The 26,378-nt window shown below is 36.4% G+C and overlaps 1 protein-coding gene across 2 annotated transcripts; it reads right to left on the bottom strand.

Annotated features, from left to right (window-relative positions):
• Positions 1-470: 470 nt before the first annotated feature.
• APELA (apelin receptor early endogenous ligand) lies at positions 471-24,797 on the bottom strand. 2 transcript variants are annotated; one of them, XM_059922377.1, is made up of 3 exons: positions 24,534-24,797; positions 23,253-23,342; positions 471-1,667 (listed from the first exon to the last, which is right to left on the bottom strand). In XM_059922377.1, exons 1-2 carry the CDS (start codon positions 24,607-24,609, stop codon positions 23,254-23,256), a joined length of 165 nt encoding a protein of 54 aa, XP_059778360.1. In that variant the 5' UTR covers positions 24,610-24,797; the 3' UTR covers positions 471-1,667; position 23,253. The 2 variants fall into 2 exon arrangements, with proteins under 2 accessions (XP_059778360.1, XP_059778361.1); XM_059922378.1 differs by lacking the exon at positions 471-1,667 and adding an exon at positions 18,977-19,205.
• Between the last annotated feature and the right edge of the window lie 1,581 nt (positions 24,798-26,378).

The following is a 26,378-nucleotide window of genomic DNA, read 5'->3' as shown; positions in this document are numbered from 1 at the left end:
ACTCAAATCACTGAGTGTTTTATTGAACAGTTACTGAAGTTGTATGAGCAGAAATCTATAACCATTTAATTACGGCTGGTTTTAAACTTTTTCTGTGAATGTGAGACTCTGATCTTGCAAAAGTGTAGGTTGTATTCCATGAGATGTATCTGAGCTGTATGGATCTTTTCTTTTTTTGTACAAATTATATAAACAAGTACATATATGTTTTCTACAAATATAATTGTTAATAGCTATGTTTCTACTTAAATGCACTTGTGCAAAGGAATTATAATTCATTTAGAAAACCATTTAGAGTTCCCCCCAAATATCCAATTTAAATAATGAAATGACATATTTCATAAAACATCTTTTGTTTGTGTGTAAATTTAATTACAGTACTTTTGTAAGCACCTCCCATCCCCCCAAAACACTGTTAACAAGCTATGAAAGGGAGACAAACTTGCATGTATCAGAATTTATATTTCAAATTCTTTATATATAAATCTCAGTTTTTTATTTTGGCAAAATAGGGATTAAAGGTTTATGGCTTCTCCCACTCGAGAATGTTTACAAAGTAAAATTTCTAGTCAAGATATGAATATGTAAATTTCATATCTAGCTTTAACTTACAGTAAAATAATTAAAACTTTATGGCAGTGAGCTAACAGTCTTTGAATAAATACAAATTAGGAGCATATTTAACAACTTGAGAACAACTAATTATCAATACAGTTCAGACTTAGGATAGTGTCCTTCTTTGGTAATCATATCCTTAAATTCCCTCTGAGTTTTTACTTACATGTCTCACCACCACACCAAAATAAAGCCTAGCAGACTGATGAGCACTCGTGTAGTGGAGACAGCGCTCTGCTTGAGACTTTATTGGCATAAGTGTCTTTTAAATTTCAATTTTAAGTTGGCCTTTCTAAGAAGCTGTCTATACAGATGAATAAAGGGCATAAAACAGAACTTCAAAAGAAATCAGACATTGGCTTCTTATGACGACATGTTGAAAAATAGGTTCAGAAATAAACATTTCAGCTGTAATATAAACTGAACTACAATTAGTATTTCAGACTTTATTTTACAACTATAAATGGATATTATTCAAAGTAAAAAATACCTTCATAAACATTAAAGCCTATTATATAACATTGGTAGCAGTTAATAGTTTCTTTCTTTGTCTCTCTATATAAACAATCAATGAACCAATAATTTTCTCCCTATTCTGCAAAGCCAAATAGCCAATGCAACTGATTTCAGATTTAGGATTTTTTTTAACAATCACTCAAACATATAAAAAGTAATTTTAATACCTTCGGAAAATTATAAGAATATGAAAGGACAATTTTAAACTCCTACACTTTTTACTGTTAGAGAATTCTAAGACATTAAAGAGTTTTTCTTCTTAAACCAGGTAAGAAGAATAATGTGCAGAAAAAGATAAGAGAATTTTGTTATGCAAGCAAATAATTATACTTCAGAGTGGAATTGCTTTTGAATTTATTTTCTCTCTAAAGAGAAACCAGGAAGAAGAGAATCGTGTGAAACTAATAAACCATCCCATTGCTTTCAAACAATTCCTTTTCATACAGAAACTTCTAAGCAATCACACTATTACGTGGGTGGGTATCTTTTCCTTCACTCCTCTTCTGGTAGACCTGGAGAAGTTAGATAGAGAAGACCTAGATTTGGAAGCAAAGGAGAAAGAAACAATAAGAAATGCTATCCAGCAGACCAATTTACTCATGCTTAATTTCTTTTTATAGCCAATGAATTATGAAAAGTTACCACGGTTTGTCAGTGCTGAAAGCAACTTCATATTTTCTTACCTTTCAATATAAATACAGCACTGTATTTGTTTAAAAGTCTGAATTTATCCTATTAAAGAGGTTTTACATTAAATTATTTTTCATCTAATAATCTTTATTTGCTCAGTGACCCACATTGGTAGTCTCAACTATTTTTTTTTTAATATTATGGATATTGATTCCTGATATTTATACCAGCTAAGAAAGTTATTTGGAGCAGGTCAAAGAAAGATATCAGAACCAAAATCTTACTTCGGGGTATTTTATTTAACAAACAGAATGGTCCCAGAGAAAGACAAATACTGTATGATATCACTTATATGTGGAATCTAAAAAATACAACAAACTAGTGAATATAACAAAAAAGAAACAGACTCACAGATATAGAGTACAAACTAGTGATTACCTTTAGGGACAGGGAAATGGGGAGGGGCAAGATAGGGGTAGGGGATTAAGAAGTACACACTATTATATATAAAATAAACTACAATGATATATTGTACAACACAGGGAAAATAACCAATATTTTATAACTATAAATGGAGTATAAACTTTCAAAATTGTGAATCACTATATTGCATACCTGTTACTTGTGTAATATTGTCCATTAACTATACTTCAATTTTTAAAAATTGTTCTGAGGAATCTTAATACTACAAGACTATTTAATAATTAGTACTTAGCAATACATTTTAAATATATGGTAGGGGAAAATATAACTAATTTTCACTTAAGAGGATAATGGATCTTTTACAGGAAGAGAATTACTGGTGCCAGGGTTTCCCTAGGCAGTATAAATTTTTTTAAATTTACTTCCAGCTTTAATAGAGATAATTGACATATAACAACATTGTATAAGTTTAAAGTGTAAAAAGTGATGATTTGATACAATTGTACATTGCAATATGATTACCACCATAGCTTTAACATCTCCATCATGTCACTTAATTACCATTTCATTTTTGCTGTGAGAACATTTAAGATCTACTCTTCTGGCAAATTTCAAGTATATAATATAGTGTTATTAATTATAATCACCATGTAAATCTCAAAAACTTATTCATCTTTTTAAAAAAGTATAAATGACTTAAAATATATTAGTTTTAGGTGTACAACATAGTGATTTGATATTTTTATACAATACAAATTATCACCACAAGTCTGGTTACCATCTGTCACCAGACAAAATCATTACAATATTATAGACTATATTATTTCCCATGCTGCACATTTCATGCATATGACTCATTTATTTTGTAACTGGAAGTCAGAACCTCTTAATATACCTCACCATTTCACTCAACCCCTGATCCCCATGCCCTCTGGCAACCACAAGTTTGTTCCCTTATTGATGAGTCTGCTTCCGTTTGTTTTCCAGATACCATATGTAAGTGAAATCACTTGATATTTACCTTTCTCTATATGACTTATTTCACTTAGGGTAAATACCCTCTGGTCCATCTGTGTTGTCGCAAATGACAAGATTTCATTCTTTTTTATGGCTGAGTAGTATTCCATTGTTTATACAATCTTCTTTACTAATTCATTGATCAGTGGACACTTATTTTGCTTCCATATCTTGGCTATAGTAAATAATGCTGCAATGAATATAGGGGTGCATTTATCTTTTCAAATTAGTGTTTTTATTTCCTTTGGAAAAATATCCAAAAGTGGAATAGCTGGATTGTATTGTAGTTATATTTTTCATTTTTTGAGGAACCTCCATATTATTTTCCGTAGTGACTGCACCAATTTACAATCTCACCAACAATTCCTAAGGGTGCCCTTTTCCCCACATCCTTGAAAGCACTGGTAATTTATTTTGATAATAGCAATTCTGAGAGGTGTGAGGTGATATTTTGTTGTGGTTTGGATTTGCATTTCCCTAATAATTAGAAATTGTTGAGCATCTTTTCATATGTATGTTGGCCATATGTATGTCTTTAGCAAAATGTCTATTCAGGTCCTCTGCCTATTTTTTAATCAGGTTGTTGTTTTTTTTTGATGTTGAGTTGTATGAGTTCTCTGTATATTTTGGATATTACCCCTGATTGGATTATCCTTTGAAAATATCTCCCATGACTAGGCTACCTTTTTGTTTTGTTGGTAGTTTCCTACACTGTGCAAAAGCTTTTTAGTTTGATGTAGTCCCATTTGTTTATTTTTGCTTTTGTTGCACTTGCATGAGGAGGCAGATCCGAAAACATATTGCTAAGACTGATGTCAGAGAACATACTGCCTATGTATTCTTCTAGAAGTTTTATGGTTTCAGGTCTTACACTTAAGTTTTTAATGCATTTGAATTTATTTTTTATATGGTGTCAGAAAGTAGTCCAGTTTGATTCTTTTGCATGTAGTTGTCCAGTTCTCCTAACACCATTTGTTGAAGGGGCTGCCTTTCCCCCATTGTATAATCTTGCCTTCTTTTTTGTAGATTAATTGACCGTAAGTGCATGAGTTTACTTCTGGCCTCGCTATTCTGTTCCATTGGTCTGTGTCTGTTTTTGTGCCAGTACTATACTATTTTAATTACTGTATCTTTGTAGTATAGTTTGAAATCAGGGACCATGATACCTCAAACTTTGTTATTCTTTCTCAAGATTGTTTGTTTTTCATGTTTCCATACAACTTTTAAAATTATTTGTGAGAAAAATGCCATTGGTATTTTGATGGGGATTGCATTGAATCTGTAGATTGCCTTTGGTAATATGGTCACTTTAACAATATCAATTCTTCCATTTCATGAGCATGGTATATTTTTCCATTCGTTTGTGTCGTCTTTAATTTCTTTCATCAGTGTCTTAAAGTATTCTGAGTATAGGTCTTTTATCTCCTTGGTTAGATTTACTTCTAGGTATTTTAGTCTTCTTGATGGAATTGTAAATGGGATTGTTTTCTTAATTCCTCTTTCTGCTAGCCCATTGTTAATGCATAGAAATGCAACAGATTTCTGTGTATTAATTTTGTATACTGCTACTTTACTTAATTCACTGATGAGTTCTAGTAGTTTTTTTAAATGATATCCTTAGGATTCTATGTATAGTATCATGTCATCTGCAAGCAGTGACAGTTTATTTCTTCCTTTCCAATTTAGAATCCTTTTATATCTTTTTCTTGTCTGAGTGCTGTAGCTAGGACTTCTAGTAGCAAGAGTGGGCAACCTTGTCTTGTCCCTGATCTTAGAGGAAATACTTTCAGCTTTTCACTGTTGAGGATGATATTGGCTCTAGTTTTGTCTTATATGACCTTTATTATGTTTAGGTATGGTTTCCCCACTTTTTTGAGACTTTTTATCAAAAATAGATGTTGCATGATGTCAAAAGCTATTGAAAAGATCATATGACTTTTATTCAATATGTTAATGTGGTTCTATCATATTGACTGATTTGTGGATATGGAACCATCCCTGTGATAAATCCCACTTGACCATGGTGAATGATCCTTTTAATAGATTGTTGAATTCGGTTTGCTAATACTATGTTGAGAATTTTTGCATCTATATTCATCAGTGATATTGGTCTGTAATTACCTTATTTTGTGTTGTCTTTTTCTGCTTTTGGTATCAGGGTGATCCTGGCTTCATAGAATGAGTTTGGGTGTTCCTCCTTCTTCAGTTTTTTACATTACTTTAAGGAGAAAGGTGCTAACTCTTCTTTAACTGTTTGGTAGAATTCACCTGTGAAGCACTCTGGTCCTAGACTTTTGTTTGTTGGGAGTTTTTTGATTACTGATAAATTTTATTACTGGTAATAAGTCTGTTCATATTTTCTATTTTTTTCTGATATAGTCTTGGGAGATTGTACATTTCTAGGTATTTATCCATTTCTTCCAGGTTGTCCATTTTATTGGAGTATAATTGTTCATAGTAATCTCTTATGATTCTTTGTATTCCTGTGGTGTTAGTTGCAAGTTCTCCTTTTTCATTTCTAATTTTACTTATTTGGGCCCTTTTTTTTCTTGATGAGTATGGCTAAAGGCTTATCAATTTTCTTTATCTTTTCAATGAATCATTTCTTAGTTTCATTGATCTTTTTTATTTTTAATTTTTTTGTTATTATTTCATTTATTTCAGCCCCAATCTTTATTATTTCTTTCCTTCAACTAACTTCAGGTTTTGTTTTTCTTTTTTCTAATTCCTTTAGGTGTAAGGTTAGATAGTTTACTTCAGATTTTTCTTGGTTCCTGAGGTAGGCTTGTCTCACTATAAACTTCCCTCTTTGAACGGCTTTTTGCTGTGTTCCATGAATTTTGGATCATTGTGTTTCCATTTTTCTCTGTTGCAAGGTATTTTTTGATTTCCTCTTTTATTTCTATAGTGACCTATTGGTTGTTTAGTAACATATTGTTTAGCCTACATGTGTTTGTGGTTTCTTGCAGTTTTTTTCTTGTAGTTGATTTCTATATTCATACCATTGTGGCTGGAAAAATTACTTGATGATTTCGGTCTTCTTAAATTATTGGCATTTGTTTTGGGACTTAATATGTGATCTATCTATCCTGGAGAATATACCATGTTCAGTTAAAAAGAATATGTATCCTGCTGCCTTTGGCTGGAATACACACACGCACACACACACACACACACACATATATATAAAGTTTATATAGTTTGTAAATATATTTAAGTCCATCTGGTCTAATGTGTCCTGTAAGGCCAGAGGATTTTAAAATCCCCTAATATTACTGTGTTACTGTCAATTTCTCCCTTCATGTTTATTAATATTTGCTTTATGTATTTAGGTGGATATATATATTTACAATCTTTATATCATTTGTTGGATTGATCACTTTCATTATGTAATGTCCTTCTTTGTTACTTTTTACAGTTTTTGTTTTAAAGTCTATTTTGTCTGATATAAGTATTGCTACCCCAGCTTTCTTTTTGTTTCCATTTGCAAGGAATACCTTTTTCTATCCTTTCACTTTCAGTCTGTGTTTTTAGATCTGATGTGACTCTCTTGTAGGCAGCATATATATTGGTCTTATTATTTTTTTAATCTACTCATCCACTCTTTTTCTTGGAGAATTTAGTCAATTTACATTGAAGTTATTTACTGATATGCACTTATTGCCATTTTGTTAATTGTTTTCTGGTTGTTTTGAGGTTCTCTTTTGGTCCTTTTTTCTTCTTTTGCTCTCTTTTCTTGTGATTTTATTGACATATCTTTAGTCAATCAAATCTTTGGACCCCTTTCCCTTTTTTGTGTGTGTATATACTTTAGATTTTTGGTTTGTGGTTACTCTGAGGTTCATATATAACAATCTATTTGTAAATGTGATTTTTTTTTAAGTTGATGATCCCTTAAGTTCCAACACATTCTAACAAATCTGCACTTTTACTCCCCACTCCCGCAACATTTTTGACCTCACATTTTACATCTTTTTGCTTTGTGTATCCCTTAACTACTTATGGGTATAGATGATCTTACTACCTTTGTCTTTTATTTAACCCTACCACTAGCTTTTTAAGTGGTTGATCTACTTACCTTTACTGCATGTTTGCCTTTACCAATGAGACTTTTCCCTTTGTAATTTGCATATTTCTAGCTGTGGTCTTTTCCACTTAGAGAAGTCCCTTTAACATTCTTACAAAGCCAGTTTAGTAGTCAGGAATTCTTAGCTTTTGCTTTTCTATAAAACTTTTTATCTCTCCTTCAAATCTGAATGATAGCATATTCTTGGCTGTAGGTTTTCCCTTTCATCACTTTCAGCATATCATGCCACTCTCTTTTGGCCAGCAAAATTTCTGCTGCAAAGTCAGCTCATAGACTTAGGGGGTTCCCTTGTATGTAATTAGCTTATTTTATCTTGCTGCTTTTAAGGTCATCTCTTTATCTTTAATTTTTCCCATTTTATTTGCAGTGTGTCTTGGTGTGGACTTCTTTGGGTTCACCTTGTTTGGGACTTTCTGTGATTCCTGGATTTGGAAGTCTGTTTTCTCTCCCAGGTTAGGGAAGTTTTCAGCTATTATTTTTCAAATAAGTTCTCTGCCCCTTTCTCTCTTCTCTTTCTAGGACCCCTACCATGTGAATGTTAGTATGTTTGATGTTGTCTCAGACGTCTCTTAAACTGTCTTCATTAAAAATGAGGTATCACCTCACACCAGTCAGAATGGCCATCATCAAAAACTCTACAAACAATAAATGCTGGAGAGGGTGTGGAGAAAAGGGAACCCTCTGGCACTGCTGGTGGGAATGTAAACTGATACAGCCACTATGGAGAACAGTATGGAGGTTCCTTAAAAAACTAAAAATAGGGGCTTCCCTGGTGGCGCAGTGGTTGAGAATCTGCCTGCCAATGCAGGGGACACGGGTTCGAGCCCTGGTCTGGGAAGATCCCACATGCCACGGAGCAACTGGGCCTGTGAGCCACAACTACTGAGCCTGCGCGTCTGGAGCCTGTGCCCCGCAACGGGAGGGGCCGCGATAGTGAAAGGCCCGCGCACCGCGATGAAGAGCGGCCTCCGCACCGCGATGAAGAGTGGCCCCCACTTGCCGCAACTAGAGAAAGCCCTCACACGAAAACTAAGAGACCCAACACAGCCATAAATAAATAAATAAATAAATAAATAAAGTATTTAAAAAAAAAAAAAAAGCTAATGGAAAACTGTGCTAAAAAAAAAAAAAAAAACAACTAAAAATAGAACTACCATATGATCCAGCAATCTCACTACTGGACATAAACCCAGAGAAAACCATTATTCAAAAACCATAATTCATGCACCACAATGTTCATTGCAGCACTATTTACAATAGCCAGGACATGGAAGCAACCTAAATGTCCATCAACAGAGGAAAGGATAAAGAAGATGTGGTACATATATACAATGGAATATTATTCAGCCATAAAAAGGAATGAAACTGAGTCATTTGTAGAGATGTGGATGGACCCAGAGACTGTCATACAGAGTGAAGTAAGTCAGAAAGAGAAAAACAAATAACATATGTTAATGTATATATGTGGAATCTAGAAAAATGGTATAGATGATCTTATTTACAAAGCAGAAATAGAGACACAGACATAGAGATCAAACGTATGGATACCAAGGGGGAAGGGGAAGGTGGGATGAATTGGGAGATTGGGATTGACATATATACACTACTGTGTATAAAATAGATAACTAATGAGAACCTACTGTATAGCACAGGGAACTCTACTCAGTGCTGTGGTGACCTAAATGGGAAGGAAATCCAAAAAAGTGGGGATATATGTATACATATAGCTGATTCACTTTGCTGTACAATAGAAACTAACACAACATTGTAAAGCAACTATACTCCAATAAAAAATTTTTTTTTAAGTTTTTTTTTTCTTTTCAGCTTGGGTGATATTCACTACTCTCTCTTCCTGTTCCTTGGTACGTTCCTCTGTATCATCTCCTCTACTCTTGATTCCTTCTTGTGTATTTTTTTTCACTTCAGTTATTGTATATTTCAGCTCTCTTTGGTTCTTCTTTATATTTTCCAGCTCTTTGTTAAACTTCTCACTGTGTTTATTTTCTCCCAAGAATGTTGAGCAACTTCATCATCATTGCTTTGAACTCTTGATTGGTTAGATTTTTTAATCTCTACTGCACTTAGTTCTACTTCTGGATTTTTATCTTGTTCCTTTGTTTGGAACAGATTCCTTTGTTGCCTCATTTTGCCTGATTCTCTGTATTTATTTCTAGGTCTTAGGTAGGTCAGTTAATTTCCCAATCTTGGGATAAGTGGCCTTATGTAGAAGACATCCTATGGGGCCCAGCAGCACACTCCTCTCTGGTCATCGGTTATATGCTCTAGGGGTGTCCCCTATATTGGTTGTGTGAGTTCTTCAGTTGTGGCAGGGCTGAGTCCTTTGGGCATGTTGGTAGGTGGGGCTGACCCCCTGCTCAGTTGGCTGTCAGGCTCTGCTTCACGTGGTGGCTGCCAGTCCACTGGTGGACAGGGCCAGGTCATGGTGATGCTGGCTGTGTGGCCTATGTATCCCAGGGCTTGTACCAGCCAGTTGGTTTGTAGGACTGGATACGAGCATGGCTGGCTGTGCATCCAGGGGATTCCTGGGGCTTGTCCTAGACAGTTTGTTTTGACCACTTCCCAAAGACATGAAAACAGTCTCTTGCTTCATTTCTAGAAGCTTCTTTCTCCTTCACTTTCCTGATAGTCCTGTTGGAGTGTCAACTATAATTTAGCAGTAAGAATATGCAGGTATGCCTCTTCTAGGAATCATCTCTCAACTCAGACTGTCTAAATTTTGAACATAAAAAAGAGATGAGTTTTTTTGCTTATGAGCTAGGCAAAAATAAGAAGTATTGATAATACTCAGTGTTGGCAAGAGTATGGGGAATACACATTCTCATGACTTGTTACTGGAAATGCAAAGTGGTGAAGCTTTTCTAGAGAGCAATTTGCCACTAAGTACCAATGTTTAAAATATGCATAATTTGCAGAGTACTTAAAGTGGTGGTATAAGGAACTCTGTGGTCCTTCTAACCTGTGAATCAACTATAGCTGGTGAAATTTTTTTTTTCAAAGTATTTAAAGTTTACAGAAATTGTCTTAAGGAAATAGCGCAAACAGAGAAACATTTATTCAGGTGCTATAGGATGAATGTTTGTTTTCCCCCAAAACTCATATGTTGGAACCTAACCCCAGTGGATGGTATTTGGAGGTGTGGCTTTTGGGAGGTGTTTAGGTCATGAGGGTGGAGCCCTCATGATTGGGATTAGTGCCCTTTTAATGTAGAAACCAGAGAACTCCCTACCACCATGTGAAGACACATAAGAAGATGACCATCTATGAACCAAGAATAGGCTCACACTAGACACTGAGTCTGCTGGTGCCTTGTTCTTGGACTTCCCAGCCTCAAGAACTGTGAGAAATAAATCTCTGTTGTTTATAAACCACCCAGTCTATGGTACTTTGTTAAAACAGCCTGACAGACTAACATATCAGAAAAATCTACTAATGACAAGAACCAGAAATGATAAATAAGAAGGTTGATATAACAACTCTATAAATATATACTTCCTTTCCTTTATTCCCTCAGCTTTAAAGGACCTAAAATTGTATAAAGTGAAAATTACAACAAAGTTGGATGTGTTATATATGTGTGTGTGTGTGTGTGTGTGTATGCAATATGTATAACTATAATAGAATTAAAAGGGAAGAGACAATAGCACTATATATGTATTTCTACATCTTACTGGACTTAAAGTAGTATAATCTGAATTAGATTCAGATAAGTTTAGATATGTATTGTTTAAGTCCTAGAGCAACCACTAAGAAAATAATGTAGTGAAAAAAAGTTAAAAGAATTAAAATATTACACTAGAAAATATTCACTTAATGCAAAAAAAAAAAAAAAGTAAAGGAGGAATGGAGGAACAGAGGGAAAAAAATACGTGAGACATAGAAAACAAAAAGTAAAATATCAAGTATATGCCCAGCCATATCAATAATTATACTAAATGTGAATCTACTAAACAAACCATTCAAAAGGTAGATATTATCAGACAGTAAAAGAAAAATGATCCAACTATATGGTCTACAAGAGACACACTTTTTATTCAATGTCACAAAACAGATTGAAAGTAAAAGGATAGAAAAAGATAATATGCAAACAGCAACCATAAGAGAACTGAAGTGGATATACTAATGTCAGATAAAATAAACTCTAAGACAAAAATTATTATTACAAGATATTTTGTAATGATAAAAGGGTCAACTGAGAAAGATAAAATAATTATGACGATATATACACCTAAAAACAGAGTCCCAAAGTACATGAAGCAAAAACTGACACAATTGAAATGAGAAATAGATGATTTAACATCAGGATGAAATTAGGAATCAATAGCAAATAAATCTGGGAAATTCACAAATAATTGGAAATTAACAACACACTTCTAAACAACCATTAGATCAAAGAAGAAATCACAAGGGAAATAAGAAAATACTTTGAGATGAATATGAAAACGTATGGGATGCAGCTAAAGTTGTGCTTAGCTGAAAATTTATAACTAAACATCCATATTAAAAAAGAAGATCAATAAAAATAAATAAAAGAGAAGAAATATGTCAATCAATAGGCTAACATTCCACCTTAAAACACTAGGAAAAAAAGAGCAAATGAAACCTAAAGCAAACAGAAGGAAGAAAATAGTAAGGAGTAGAACAGAAATGAATGAAATAGAGAATGGGAAAAGTGTAGAGAAAATGAACAAAACCAAAATTTGGTCCTATGAAAAGGTCAACAACATTGACTAACCTTATCTAGACTGACCACGAATAAAAAGGAAAAGACTCAAATTGCTAAACTTGGGAATGAAAGAGAAAACATCACCACAGACCTTATAGAAATAAAGAACAAATTATAAATATTCTGTATCGTATGCCAGAAAGTTAGATAACTTAGATGAAATGAACAAATTCCTGGAACAACACAAACTAGCAAAAGTGACTCAAGAAGAAACAGTGAAATCTGAATATACCTTTAACAAATAAAAACATTGAATTAGCAATTTAAAATCTTTGACAAAGAAAAGCCCTAGGCAAATGGCTCTACTGGTGAATTCTACCACACATTTAAATAATTAGTATTAATCCTTTACAAACATTTCCAGAATATAGAAGAGGTAGAAACACTTCCCAACTCATTCTGTGAGATCAGTGTTACCCTGATACCAAAACCAGAAAAGGACATCACAAGAAAAGAAAACTACTACAGACCAATGTGAATGTATTGATACAAAAATATATTGAAATACTAGCACACTGAATCCAGCAATATATAAAAATCATACCTAGTGGGATTTAACCCAGGAACGCAAGATTGGTTTAACATCCAAAAATCATTTACTGTAATATATGATTTCAATAGAATAAAGGATGAAAATGCACAATAGTAATAGATAAAGAGAAAACAGTTGACACAACTCAACACTCTTGTTTCATGATAAAAATATTCGACAAACTAGGAACAGAAGGGATCTTCTTCAACCTGATAAAGGACGTCTACAGAGTTCCACAGCTAACATCATACTTAATGGTGAAAGACTGAATGCTTTCCATCTTAGATCAGGAATAAGGCAAGGATGTCTGTTCTCACCACTTCTATTCAACATTGCACCAGACTAGTTAGGGCAATTAGACAAGGAAAAGAAATAAAAGGCATCCAGATTAGAAATGAAGAAGTAAAACTACATCTATTTGCAGATGACATGAGCTCATACATAGCAAATCCTAAGGAACCAACTAAAATCTATGAGAATTAATAATTTCATTAAGGTTATAGGATATAAGGTCGATAAGCAAAACTCAATTACAGTTCTATATATTAGCAATGAATAATTCAAAAATATAAATTAAGAAAATTCCATTTACAATAGCACCAAAAGAATAAAATATCAGGAGTAAGCTAAACAAAAGAGGTATAAAAATTGTATTCTAAAAAATTATAAAATGTTGAGATAAACTAAGTTAGATCTGATTACAGTTGACCCTTGAACAACGTGGCGATTAGGGGGACTGACCCTTCACACAGTTGAAAATCTGCGTATAACCTTACAGTTGGCCCTCTGTATCTGCAGTTCTACATCCACAGATTCAATCAACCATGGATTGTGTAGGACTGTGGCACTTACTTAGTGAAAAAAATCCACATAAGTGGACCTACACAATGCAAACCCATGTTGCTCAAGGGTCCACGTTCATGTATAGAAAAACATAATTGTGAAGATGGCAATACTTCCCACATTGATCTACAGATTAAACATAATGCTATCCAAATCACAGCTGGCTCTTTGCAGAAACTGACAAGCTGATATTAAAATTCATATGGAAATTCAAGGAACCAGAATAACCAAAACGATCTTGAAGAACTACAAAATTGGAGAACTCACACATCCTGATTAAAAAACTTGCTAAAATAATGCAATAATCAATAGAACTATTATAGGATTAGTTCAAGGATTGACATTACATCAATGAAATAGAACTGAGAGTCCAGAAATAAACCCTTACACTAGTGGTCAACAGATTTTTGACAGTAGTGCCAAGGTAATTCAATGGAGGAAAGAATAGTAATTTCAACAAATTGTGCTAGAACAATTGGATATCCATATGCAAAAGAAGTTGGACTCCTTCCTCACACCATACACAAAATTTAACTCAAAACGGATCATAGACGTAAGTGTAAGATACAAAACTATAAAACTTTTCGAAGAAAATAAAATGTAAATATACATGACCTTGGATTAGTCAATGGTGTTTTAACATATAAAGCACAAGCAACCAAAGAAAAGATAGACAAACTGGACTCTAACAAAACTAAAAACTTTTGTTCTCAAAGGGCAACACCAAGAAAGTGAAAGGACAATCAATAGAATGGAAGAAACTAATTTGCAAATCATATATCTGATGAGGGCCATGTATTCAAAGTATCTAAAGCATTTTTACAACTTGACAATAAAAAGACAAGTAAGTCAATTGAAAAACATGGGCAAAGGATTTGGGTAGCTGTTTCTCCATAGAAGATAGACAAATGGCCAATGGATACATGAAAAGGTGCTGTACATTGTTAGTCATTAGGGAAATGTAAATCAAAATGACGAGATACCACTTCACACGCACTAGCACGGCTATAATAACAGGTACTGGTGAGAATGTAGAGAAATTGGAACACTTACATATTGTTGTTAGGAATGTAAATTGCTGTAACCACTGTAGAAAATAGTTTGGCAGTTCCTCAATAAGTTAAACATAGAGTAACCGTATAATCCAGCAATTTCACTCTTGGGTATACACCCAAGAGAACTGAAAACATATGTTCAAACAAAAACTTGTACACGAATGTTCAGAACAGAATTATTCTTAATAGCCAAATAGTCATGGTGGCTTACTCCCTTGCCATAGCAAGCTCTGAATAAATAGGCTTTGCTTGTTCTCATTGAGATGATCTTCCTTTTTTCCTGCAGAGTATTACCACTCCGCGTGAAGAGGTAATTGAGGACAAAGGAATGGCTGAAATGGAGCAGGGGAGAGTAGAGAAACTCCGCCATGCAAGTCTTTCCAGGTAAGATAACACCTGCCTAGGAGCCAGAGTCAGCTGAGAATTTAGCAGAAAAGTGTAAGTATGGTATCCTGGAATTTAAGGGAAGGGATTTTTGCAGATTGAGTGTAGTCAGTTGCTAAATTCTGCTGAGAAATCAGAGGGAAAGCTAAGCAAATGAAGATGATTGACGTTATTTTAAAGAAGGTGTAAGATTAGAGTAGGTTGAAATGTGAATGGGAAATCATGAATTGGAGACGAGGAGTACAGAAGACTCACCTGAGAGCCCTGACTAAGGAACGTGTGCCAGTGTTGTTTTACTGTGTAGTCTCACCAGCGTTTACACCTCAGTGTTGACATGGCGATCCAGAGGGCAAAGAGAATGAAGACCGTGTGAAAGTGGCAGTTTGAGATTCCTGAGAAGGTGGCAAGGGAAGGGATCCACACACAGATGGAGCAACAGTCGTACCTTCCATGAAACCCAGAGGAAGAGGAGGGTCGGGGTGGGCAGAGTAGGAGGTGGATTAGATGGGAGTCTTGTTTTATACTTGGAGGCTGAGGGGTATACCGTGTGATGACTTCTCTTTTCTCTGTGATATGAGGCAAGGCCATCTGCCTTAAGATAAGGGCCTAAAATTTGAGGTGAATAGAAAAAGAAACAGTTATTGTGGAGCGCCAGGCAGCAAGTTGACCACAGAAATGTAGGTTTGCTGTACAGTTTGGGATTCGATGAAGAATCTGAAGCATTTCCAGTGTGACTTCTTACGTATTCTCCAGCAGCAATAACATGCCTGTTTGAAGACTTCAGGATTCTTCCAGAACAATAAGACAGAGCAGCAGGAAAACCTGTGATACTGGCAGCAATTACGGAACTAATGAATTATACAATCTTAGCGGAGAAAGGGACCAGTCAAGGGTCAATGCTCTGGAAGGCCTGATGGGGTTAGAATAGTGGCAGTGGCTGACCCAAGCTCTAGACATGACCACAGGTGTGCAGGGCTAAGACCAGTGAAGGAGGCCTTGGGAAAGCCTGTCTATTCTGCCTATTTTTCTTCTCTAATAGAATTTTAGCAAAGCAAAGCAGAAGACGTGTGGTTTGCATTATTATTTTATTTATAAATATTCCGAGTGGTAACAGGGAAACTATCAAGGATTTTAATTATAAATTGGCAATATTCTGAGGAATTATAGATACACTGACAAGATTTTGAATGTTTCTGGTGAAAATTGCTAATAATTTTGTTAAGATCAGGAAAGTTTAGAATTCATCTAACATTTTGATATTATTGGTAGTGTGGAGAGAATTGTGGCATTGAATATCACACATCACTATTAAAAAAAAATACATCCAAAAGTGGAATGTATTGAAGAAGATAATAAGTGATTTTGTCTTTCTCAAGTCACTTAAAAAATATTCTCTTGTTATTGTCTAAGGATAATATATTTTTCGAATACATTACTGTTATGCAATAATAAAGTTTACCTGATATCACTAGGTCACTAATTGAATACATAATTGAGAACAAACAAAAACTTTATGCTACAAAGAAATTTTAGATTCCTAAACATGTTAGACAACAGCTACCTTAACTAAATATCTGCAAAAAGAATTATTACACACTTTGTAATGAGAAATCAGTTTCCAAAGTGAAGAACACTCTGCAATTTGGCTTTAGTCCATCATATGCATATTTTGCATAGGGGACTGTACATTTATTATAATAATATGTATGTAAAACATAGCTGTATATTTAAATATTCAGTATGTTATATTGTATATATTATCAGAAAGGCATCAGGGTCTTTATAAAAAAGTTTTATTTCATCGGTAAATTAGGAACGTTAAGGATTTTCCCTGACGTGGTCTTTGGACACTAGACTATGATTAATTGAGAAAACAGTAATTTTCTATATTTTATTTAGTCTTGAGCAAGACGTCCTACAGATACTACAGTCCATGCCAGAATCCCCTGTACTTCAAGCTGCTCTCCGCTATTCACGCACTATAAAGGTTTATAGTCTAAACTTTAGGGGCCAAGTCTTCTCTTCAAGGAGCTCACATTCCAGTACTGGTAAAATTTGATGAAATAAAGTAGAATATGATAAATGACTTTAAAAGCCTACTGATAAAAATGCAGTGATTGTTGAGAGTGGGAAAGTATTTTACGCTCTTTGGATCAGGGTGGGCCTCATATAGGAAATGGAGTTGGAAGAGAACCCTGGGGGAGAGGCAGGGTTTGCACTTGGTGAGATGAGGGAGCAAGAGTTCAGTCTGGCAGTTAATACCAGGAAATAAAGCTGAAAATGTGTGTTGGGGCCTGATGGTAGTACCTCTTAAATGCTAAGACAATAAATAGCGATAAAAGTTTCATTTCATTTCTTTGAGTAAAAGTTTTGGAGTGTCTGCTGTATTGCAGGCACATTTTTCGGCTGAAGGTAGGAAGATAAACACATACAGCCCAATGATGAGAGTCCAGCTAAGCCGCCCCATGGCGCTGCTGCCAGGAATGCACTTTGTGTGCGGCTTTAAACTGACGCCAGCGCCTCCCACAAACGAAGCACAAGCCCTGGAGAGCAGTGCAGGGTCACAAGCAAATGGAAGCTCCTGACGTGACTTCCCCAGCAGCCCTCGTGATCAACAGTCTCCCTGTCTCCCAGGGCCCGCTTACCTTACGTGCCCCTTCGATGAGACCCCCTGGGGCTTACCAAAACCATGCTCTTTTGGTCTGAATCGACTTATCAGGCCCTTGCCCAGGAATCCAAAGGACTCCACCACAGACCCCGCTAAAGGCACGTGTGTCCCCCAGGTCCCCTCTCTCCGTCTGCGCTCTGCCTTGGCCTCCCCATGTGGCCCCTTGAGGCGTGCCGGGTGCGTCCTCCAGGACTGTAATAAACTTCTCTGTTTCAGCGTATCTGTGGTCAGCTGTAGCAGTAAGGCTCGCTATTCTGTACTCTGTGCTCCACTTGACAAATGTTAATTGAACAAAGTCGGAGCACGCACACTCTGCCTTCCGAGAATTTCTAGCGTGCGGGGGGCGGTAGGGAGGAGTCCAGTCCGGTCACACGTTATTACAGGGCGGTGAGTCGAGTATTTTGACAGAAGTATGCAAACGGCGCTGAGAGCAAAAAGTGGGCATCTAACAAAATTTGTAGGGGTATCAAAACCAGGGAAGGTGTCTTGAAGGACTTGATAGTGAGGAAAAGAGTAAGTAGGCAGAAGTGTAGCTTGAGGAAGGGCAAGAGGTGAAGAATGGACTGACTTTAAAGCCATGTTAATAATTCTAGCTGCTATCTGTTTAGCACTTACTATGTGCTAGGTACAGTTACGATAAGGTACATACCATTACCAGCTCCATTTTACAGGTCTGGAAGTGAAAGGAGGCTTAGAAGAGACAAGGGACCTACCAGAGATCACCAGTGGGTGAGCTGTGTGGCCAGAGCTAGAACCTAGGCAGTCCCGTCTTAACTCTTATCCAGTCTGAGAAAGGGCAGGGGAGAAGAGGTGATGCCGCAGGGAGGTACCCTTTGTGATGTGTCATTTGTTAAATTATGGGAGTTCTCACTGTCTTGAAGGCTACAGAGACAGTTAAGGATTTTAATCAAGGTGTGACATGATTGGCTTTACAGTTTAAAAAGATCAGATGATAAAACAAAAAATGGACTTTCCAGAAGAGACCTGGAGGCTGGAGTGATCAGTTAAGGTGTGGCAGTCATGTTGGAGAGCTATAACAGGCACTGAAATAGTAGTAAAGAGACGAAAAGGAGGAAGCAGGTTGTCAGGTAGAAATGACAGGCTGAGCAACCAAACAGAACTGGACACTAGGGCACTCTGCTCAGAAGTTTAGGTTGGGACAGTACCACGTTATGTTTCACAGCACAGTGCCTAATACACAGTAACTTTGAGAACACAGGAGAAATATTTGAGGGGAAGGAATTAAAGAATTTACTTTTAGCTATTCATTCAGTCACTCATCAGATATTTCTGAATAGCTGATGACCAAAGCAAAGTTCCTGTTCTCATGAAACTTACATGCTAATGAAGAGAGGAAGATGCTAAACAAACAACAGAGTAAATATATGTTCTGTCACATGGCATCAAGTATTATGGAGAAAAACCATCCAGGAAAAGGAACATGGAAATATCTCGGGCAGGGTGAAGAATTGTTTTAAGACTTTATTTTGGTACTGCTATTTTACATAAAGGATCATCAGGGAAGTCCTGCCTGATGACATGCCTGGTATCGGAACAGAGAGCTGAGCCACAGGAATAGCCGTGCGGAAGCCACGGTGGAGATCTGCACGTGCACTGTGGCCATGGGCTTCAAGTATCTGCGGGGCAGCTGACGTGATTCCGGGTAGGCAGGTGGACACCCTGTTCAGGTCCTGAAAGGAATAGTGGTTTATTCCAGAGATGGTCAGAAGGGGGCAGGGTATCTTTGAAACCAAGGAAAATTCATTCTACAACTTGACCCACGGAGACAGCTGATGTGTTCACTGGATTTGAGAAGAAGGAAGTCACTAGGGACCTTTCCCAGAAGGCAATGGGAACAGTGCATTGAAAATACATGGGAGGAAAGGAAGTAGCCACTTTTCAAGACATTTGGCTGTGCAGAGAAGAACCTGAGCTGCTCACTAGAGAGCACTATGGGGCCAAGGGTGCACCTTCTTTCTTTTTCTTTTTTTTTAAAGATGAAATGGATCAGTTTTGACATACTGAATATGCTAGGGAAGAAAGGGAGTAATTGTTGGATCGAGGTTCCTGAGGTGTGGAGAGATTAACGATAACCAAGAAAGGAATCTCCTAATGAAAGACTAGGAGGGGAAAACAGAAGACGCTGCAGATGTAGATGTTTGTGGTTTGAGGGCAGGGTCTGGTTTTGAAGCTTGATTACCTCCATTTTCGCTGGGAAGAGGAATCATCTCTGGCTGTGAGTTGGATAAGGAGGTTAAAACGTTTAAGGAAACTGGAGGTCATTAAAGGCTTGAAATATTACTGAATGGGAATCAGAGGTGCTTAAAAGTAAGAAGAGTTATTTGCAGAGAGCGCCACTAAAGTTGGAGGTGAAGTGCTCCACTAAAGTGGAGATTCTGTGCTGAAGGCAGAGTTGGCTTTCGATAAGACAAAGAGGCAGAATAGAGTGAGAAGGGCCAGGACAATAGGACAGTTGCATCAAGTTTGGAGGCAGAGCCGAGATTTGGTCAGGGGTGGGGGGATCATGACTTCAAGGGCGTAGGAATAAGGCAGACAGTATAGAGGCTGGTTGTCTGGGTGTGGAGAAAGCACACAAAGACCCAGCGTAGGAGTGGAATGAAATAATACAACTGAATCTATATACAAAACAGACTCACAGGCATAGAAGACAAGCTTATGGTTACCAAAGGGACAAGTGAGGAGTATGGGGATTAACAGATGCAACTACTATATACATAACATAGATAAGCACCAAGGACCTACTGTGTAGCACAAGGAGCTACATTCAATAGCTTGTAATAACCTACAGTGGAAAAAAATCTGAAAAAATATATAACTGAATCACTTGGCTGTACACCTAAAACTAACACAATATTGTAAATCAACTATACTTCTACAAATAAGTTTTTTAAAAAGGCAGAAAACAGAGAACTAGAAGCATTTACATTTGAATGGTCATCAAGGGTCTCAATTTTAAAAGGTAACTTTACCAAAAATATTTTCATAGCCACTACCTCTGGGAAGGGAAAATGGGCAACAGAGGAGGGTGGAAGGCTTTTACTTGTGACTTTACATTCTTCCAGACTGTTAGAAAAAAATGTTATACCATGAACATGTATCATAACTATTATTAAAAAGCTAGAAAGAGTATGTGTTAGCGGAGTGTGCCGTTACCTAGAGCACATATTTATCGATACAATCAGGGCTGTAGTGAGATGATACAGTTGGAAGGGGACATCATTAGAGTCCCTACCTCATTTCCACATCAACCTATAAGCTCGGATTTCCAGACACCCTTCTTTTGCTTTCCTTCACTCTAATTCACTTAGGGCTGAAGGTAATGCCAAAATATTTGTGAGAAAAAAAAGTATCAGAAAATAAATTTTATATGGCAAGATTTTCTATTTAATTACCTCAACAGTTAGGAAATCTCACTGAGGATCTTTGAGGAGGACTCTGTGAGAAGGAAAAATTGACGGAGTAAAGGTAATCAGGCTTTCCCATCAAGTGAGCTGAAAGTCTAAACCACTCTAAAAGGTTAATCTGTAAAACTTCAAAGTCAAATGTTTACCTTACCTATCCCTTTACAGTCTTCCTTGACCCTAACTGAATGAAGTCAAGACATGTGATTTTATCTAAAGCATGTAGAAAACAGAGGGGGACAAATGAAGAGAGATTCAGCCTCAGAGTTCCACTACTTATGTCTATAGTGCCTTTATCTAGTAGTCAAAGTACCTTTGTTGCAAGACATATAAAAAATATGCAAGTATTTAGGGCAGCGAGAATCATGCTATCAAACTTGAAGATAGCACTTAGAGCACTGGTTGAGCAACATCTTGGGAAATTATCTTTTTTTTTTTAATGTTTAAGAAAATTTTATTGAAGTATAGTTGATTTATAATGTTTTAATTTCTGCTGTACAGCAAAGTGATTCAGTTATACATATATATATATATTTTTTCATGTTCTTTTCTATATGGTTTATCACTGGATATTAAATATAGTTCCCTGTGGGGAAATTAACGTTTTTCTTTCAATGGCTCTCATACTAATGCTGGATTCCAAAATGTGACTTTTACACATTCGTCAAAGAACTGTAGCTGGAATGTAGGACCAGTCTAAACACTGAGAAAATGGATGCTGTAACCTGAGCCGTTCTTTAAAAGGATTACCCAACTTTTGTAAAGGATTGCTATTATTAAATAGTTTATATGGCTTCGACTTACGTTTCCCTTTGGTTTACAAATTTGGTTTACAGGTCAAAATTTTCCTTAACTTTGACAATTCAAATTTCACTACTCCATCTTGTTTACTTACAGCCCTAGTTTTTATGGCAGGTGGTTTGTGGAGAAAGCCAGTATAACCTGTGGCTGACTAAGGGCTTTTGTGTGCATTTGTGAGGCATCCTTTCCTGCATATGCAGGAATTCCCTTGCTACTGTGAAATGCCTCTTTGTTATCTGTGGAGGAGCGCTGGAAAAATCTTGAACTTCTCCACTCCTCCTAAGCACAGATTTTACCGTTATTTATATGAGAGACTGAAATTCATCACCGACATACACCAAAGGATTTTTTAACATATAAAACACTTTTAAAGCATGTTTTAGTCCCTATGAATTGGCTTCTCAAGAACTTCCTCTTGTATCTTTCTGGATTTCTCCACCAAATTTCTTTTTCATATTTTGATAGCAAAGAGTAATTTGTTGCAGATGCAGGCGTAGAGAACTTGGGTGTCTGTCTCAGTCCTCTTGGTAAATGCTTATTACTGAACTGCTCTTCCTTTATTTAATATCCTACTACAGGGTCTTCACTGGTTTGAAAAGCATGTATTAAACACCAGGCACAGCAATCATTCTTTTCCCTGAATGCATAGTGCCATAAATGCTCCAGTCCACAGGCCAGATGAATAGGCTAATTTAGCAACCGCCTGTGTTATGTTAACCAGCTGAGGGATATTTCTATGACTTTTTTTTAAAGGAAGATATATTTCATGTGAATTCAAGGGCTTAAAATAATTACAATGGATTGTCAAGTTTCTTATTTTTTAGTGTGAAGTAACAAACTTGGGCGGTGTTTGATGTTAACTGATTCAAGCAGTATTACTGGTGATGGGGGTAGTGTAAAATCAGGAACAAAATTCTATTCAGAATTTATCCTTAAAGATGCAACCATCAAGACCAATTCTGTTAGTGAAGCTGGAAAGCTGCCATGTCATTAATATTAAGTTTGATTTTATATATGAAAAGAAATATTTTCAGGAAAAATAAATTACTAAGTATTGAGGCTAATACATCATCCATTTGGTGGTGGTGGGCAAACGTGTCCGAATGCTTTCAAGCATAGAGTGGTGTTAATGGGAAACGTGCTTGTTCTGGAGAGCATAGGGAGCTGTTCAGAGATTTTCAAAACACGTGTTTAAAGATACCTTTATAATTCATTACATTCTCCTCGTGCCTGATTTTTTTAATTATGAAAAATTTCAAACACACCCAATAGTATTAATCCCCATATAACTATCACTCAGATTCAACAATTATCAAGATTTTCCTACATTTTCCTCCTCCATCCCATTAAATGACTAAAGCCATTCCCAAACATCATTTCATTTCACTGTTAGTATGCAAACCATTAGTATGCATTCCTTAAACTGACATCACTCTAAAGCCATTTAAGCATTCGTAGGTATATCTAATCTGGAACATGGCCTAAATGTAGTAAAACTCTTTCGGTCAGAAATACCTCAGGGGAAGGGCACTCGTGAATGGAGAGGCATACATCTTCTCTGAAGGCAGTTGTACCTGTGCAATTTTCTTCTCATTGCCAAATTAGCTGGAAAAAAAAAAAAAAGGAAAATATCAGGGGCATTTACAGAAAATTAGTTGTTGTTTAATCTGAAGACTGTGAGGGAATACTTTCGATCCAAATTATACTGCGATTATTTGCTATCTGTTCAGATGTGATTGTGATATAAAAAATTAATGGGATGCAAATTCAGGACAGGTATTCCTAACAGTTCATTGTTGATGGTGGGATTTAATAGTAAAATTCTTCTCCTACATGACTTCTTTCTAAATGTTTCTAGACTTCTTAGTTTACGTAGTGAATTAATCACAAATATTTTACAAGACTATTGTCCAAGTTGCTCTGTATTTTGAGAGGAGAAACGATTTGAATAGCAATTGCTATAAACAGTAAGAAGGGATCAGCTGCTTTCTGAATTGCTAATTTGAAACTTTTTTCTTATTTATGTAAAAAGGTCAGACCAGGAAGCATCATTTGAAATAGTCTCAGTGATCAAACTTCTAACTAAAAGGCAGAGACTGAATGTTTAACCAGTTATGCACCATTTTCTGTTGTAAATGGAGAAGTATATTATCAAGTGAATAATCTAACATATTTAGATATAAATGGTGTCATCTTTCTATTTAAATTTGGGTTGGCTTTTTCCTTAGAAAACTTTCTAATTTTTTTTTCTTTTTTACTTGCCAGCGCTTTGAAATCTTAGATATTTGGTTTTGAAGTAAAAGCACTTTAAAAAAATAACTTTGTTTACTAAATTCCTGTTAGTTAAGAACAACACGACTGATACAATCCTTGAAAAATGTGTCAAGTAAATTAATATTATTTATCTTGACCATACATATTTTTGACTTTTTTTGGCTCTGTAAGCACAGTAATACTAAAATGGCACTTTTTGAAGTGACACATCTAACTATATATCTAGAAATAACAGCTCTCTTTTTACTTATAAGGACACCATATCTATGATAGCTTTGGGATCAATTTTCTTCAAATTTAGAAAAATAATGGTCAAATATTTATCATCATTCTAAAATCCAGCTATTTTTTAAATATCCAAATAACAGACCTAACGGGATAGATAACATACTTCTGAAATCCTACACACTCACCCCCAAGCACACCTACGCGATTTTCCACAGACACAGTCATGCTCAGAGGCCCATTCACACAAACAGGCACGAAAACAAGTCACTCGGTACAAATCCGTCCAAGTCCTACCTGGTCTCTGTCCGTGGATAGGTAGAAGACTCATCATAAAAACAAGGAACAGAAAAAAGAATTGTTGCAATCTCATTTTTCTGCCGCACTACGGTGGAGCAAAAGCTCGCAAGGTAAACCCAACAGCCTTTGAACAGTTTCTGCGGTATCTGTGTGGCTCTCCTCACATTCTGAGGACAAACCTCAGAGCACAGCCAGCTGCGTTTTCCAGAAAGGTTAATGATCCCTGCAGATAAGGTTACTGGTGCTGTTTTGCGGTCGGAGCCCCTCGGCCCCAGACCCCTCCTCCCGCCCCGGCCACGCCCCTTGATTTCCATAAGTAAATATTGGTGAAATAAACCAGTCAAGAGTCCTGTGACTTGGGTGGAAACGTCCGCCGCCGGCTCCTAGGAGAGGCGGACCGCGCCCCGAGCAGGTTGTGGAGAGTGTGTAGAAGCACACACTGGCCTGGCTCCCTCCCTCACCATTTACATCTGTTTACATTTTGCATCGTGCACCTCCGTGTCACATGCAGAAACCCAGAGGAATGACAGGAAGTCTCTTGTCCCTTTCAGAAGGAAATCTGAAGCGCTAACTTAGACTGCCAAATGCTTTGTGGCAGAACATGTGCTGAGATGCTTTCTCTTTTCCAAACGTACTGCAGAGTGGTGCCTGTTTGCCCCAAATCTCTAAATTGCTTAATCTGTGTGGATTTACATCAATAAACGTTCCTGGGATTTAGAATGTTCTGAAATAAATCTGAAAAATGTTCATCTTTTTTATTTTGTAAAGTGCAATTTCTAAAGTAATAGAGATCATTTTCATCTGCAGTACATCCAGGATTTAAAAAAAATAAGTTCAGGCAAGCCACAAATTCGTGAAATCTGGGTTCTGTTAAAAGTTTTATATATGGTGGCTGATATATTTCGGACACAGAAATGAGGAATGAGCTCAGAAGACAAAAGCAGTCTCGTGTCATCTTTTGCACACATGCTCCAAGATCACTTGTGGTTTTAAGTGTTTCCTTGCCTGTCATATGTAGCTGTTACAAATGAAAATGACTGTACTTAACTATAAAGTAAATGGAAATGATAGTGTAGACACACTCAAATTCAGGTAGATCCCAAATACCAAATGTAAAGCATCTGCAACTTGTGAATTGCCAGGAATTTTGTTGCATTTCACTTTTCTAGATTCAGGTGGTTGGTACACAACCTTGGGCTTCCTAAGGTTTGAAAATAATGCATGATTTGCTTATCTTAGACATCAGTCAGTAAGAATCCCTGCCTGCCTGCTTATCCAAGAACTTTATAACAGGCAAGAGCATACAGCAGTTCTTAAAATCATTTTCTTAAAATCCTGAGAATATTTGCCCATCCGGGGGTTAAAGGGCACTCTGCAGCCCTGCTGCATTTATACATCATTCCGTAACATCAATTGAATCCAAGAGTATGGACTCATGATATAAAAGTGCCTCACGAATAGCAAAGGTAATGTTCAGATTTTACTCCTCCTGTAAGGCTCTCAGTACAGCACCCTGGAAAACCAACTGCAAGCTGACAAAACTGAGTGTTAAATCGAGCAAACCAACAGGAGACCAATCTAGATTTTGACAGTATAACTTCAGGCCAAGTCTTAAGTCTATTCAAAGGTATTACTATGGTCAGCCTTCTTTGTGGATAAGATAGTGACTACCACAAACTGCGTAACTGATTCAGATTTGTATATTTCATTACCAGGTGGCCAACAATGAACTCCTAGAATATGGCTAATATAAGCACGTACTGTGGAAGGTGTTCCCACCAGTCAGGATACAGCGAAGTGTTGTGTTTAAGTCATGTAAATAAACTACCTGGTTTTCCACCT

The sequence above is a fragment of the Balaenoptera ricei genome, chromosome 5, assembly GCF_028023285.1.
Source record: "Balaenoptera ricei isolate mBalRic1 chromosome 5, mBalRic1.hap2, whole genome shotgun sequence".
NCBI classification, from domain to species: domain Eukaryota; kingdom Metazoa; phylum Chordata; class Mammalia; order Artiodactyla; family Balaenopteridae; genus Balaenoptera; species Balaenoptera ricei.
Note: the sequence above shows the minus strand (reverse complement) of the source record. Positions and strands in the feature narration are given on the sequence as shown.

What these genes read in the sequence shown, in the direction of transcription:
- APELA (XM_059922377.1), bottom strand. Translation starts at nt 24,609, where the DNA reads ATGAGATTGCAACAATTCTTTTTTCTGTTCCTTGTTTTTATGATGAGT. An exon ending in TATCCACGGACAGAGACCAG is followed by an intron (nt 23,343 to 24,533) that starts GTAGGACTTGGA and finishes TTTTTTTTCCAG; the next exon opens with CTAATTTGGCAATGAGAAGA.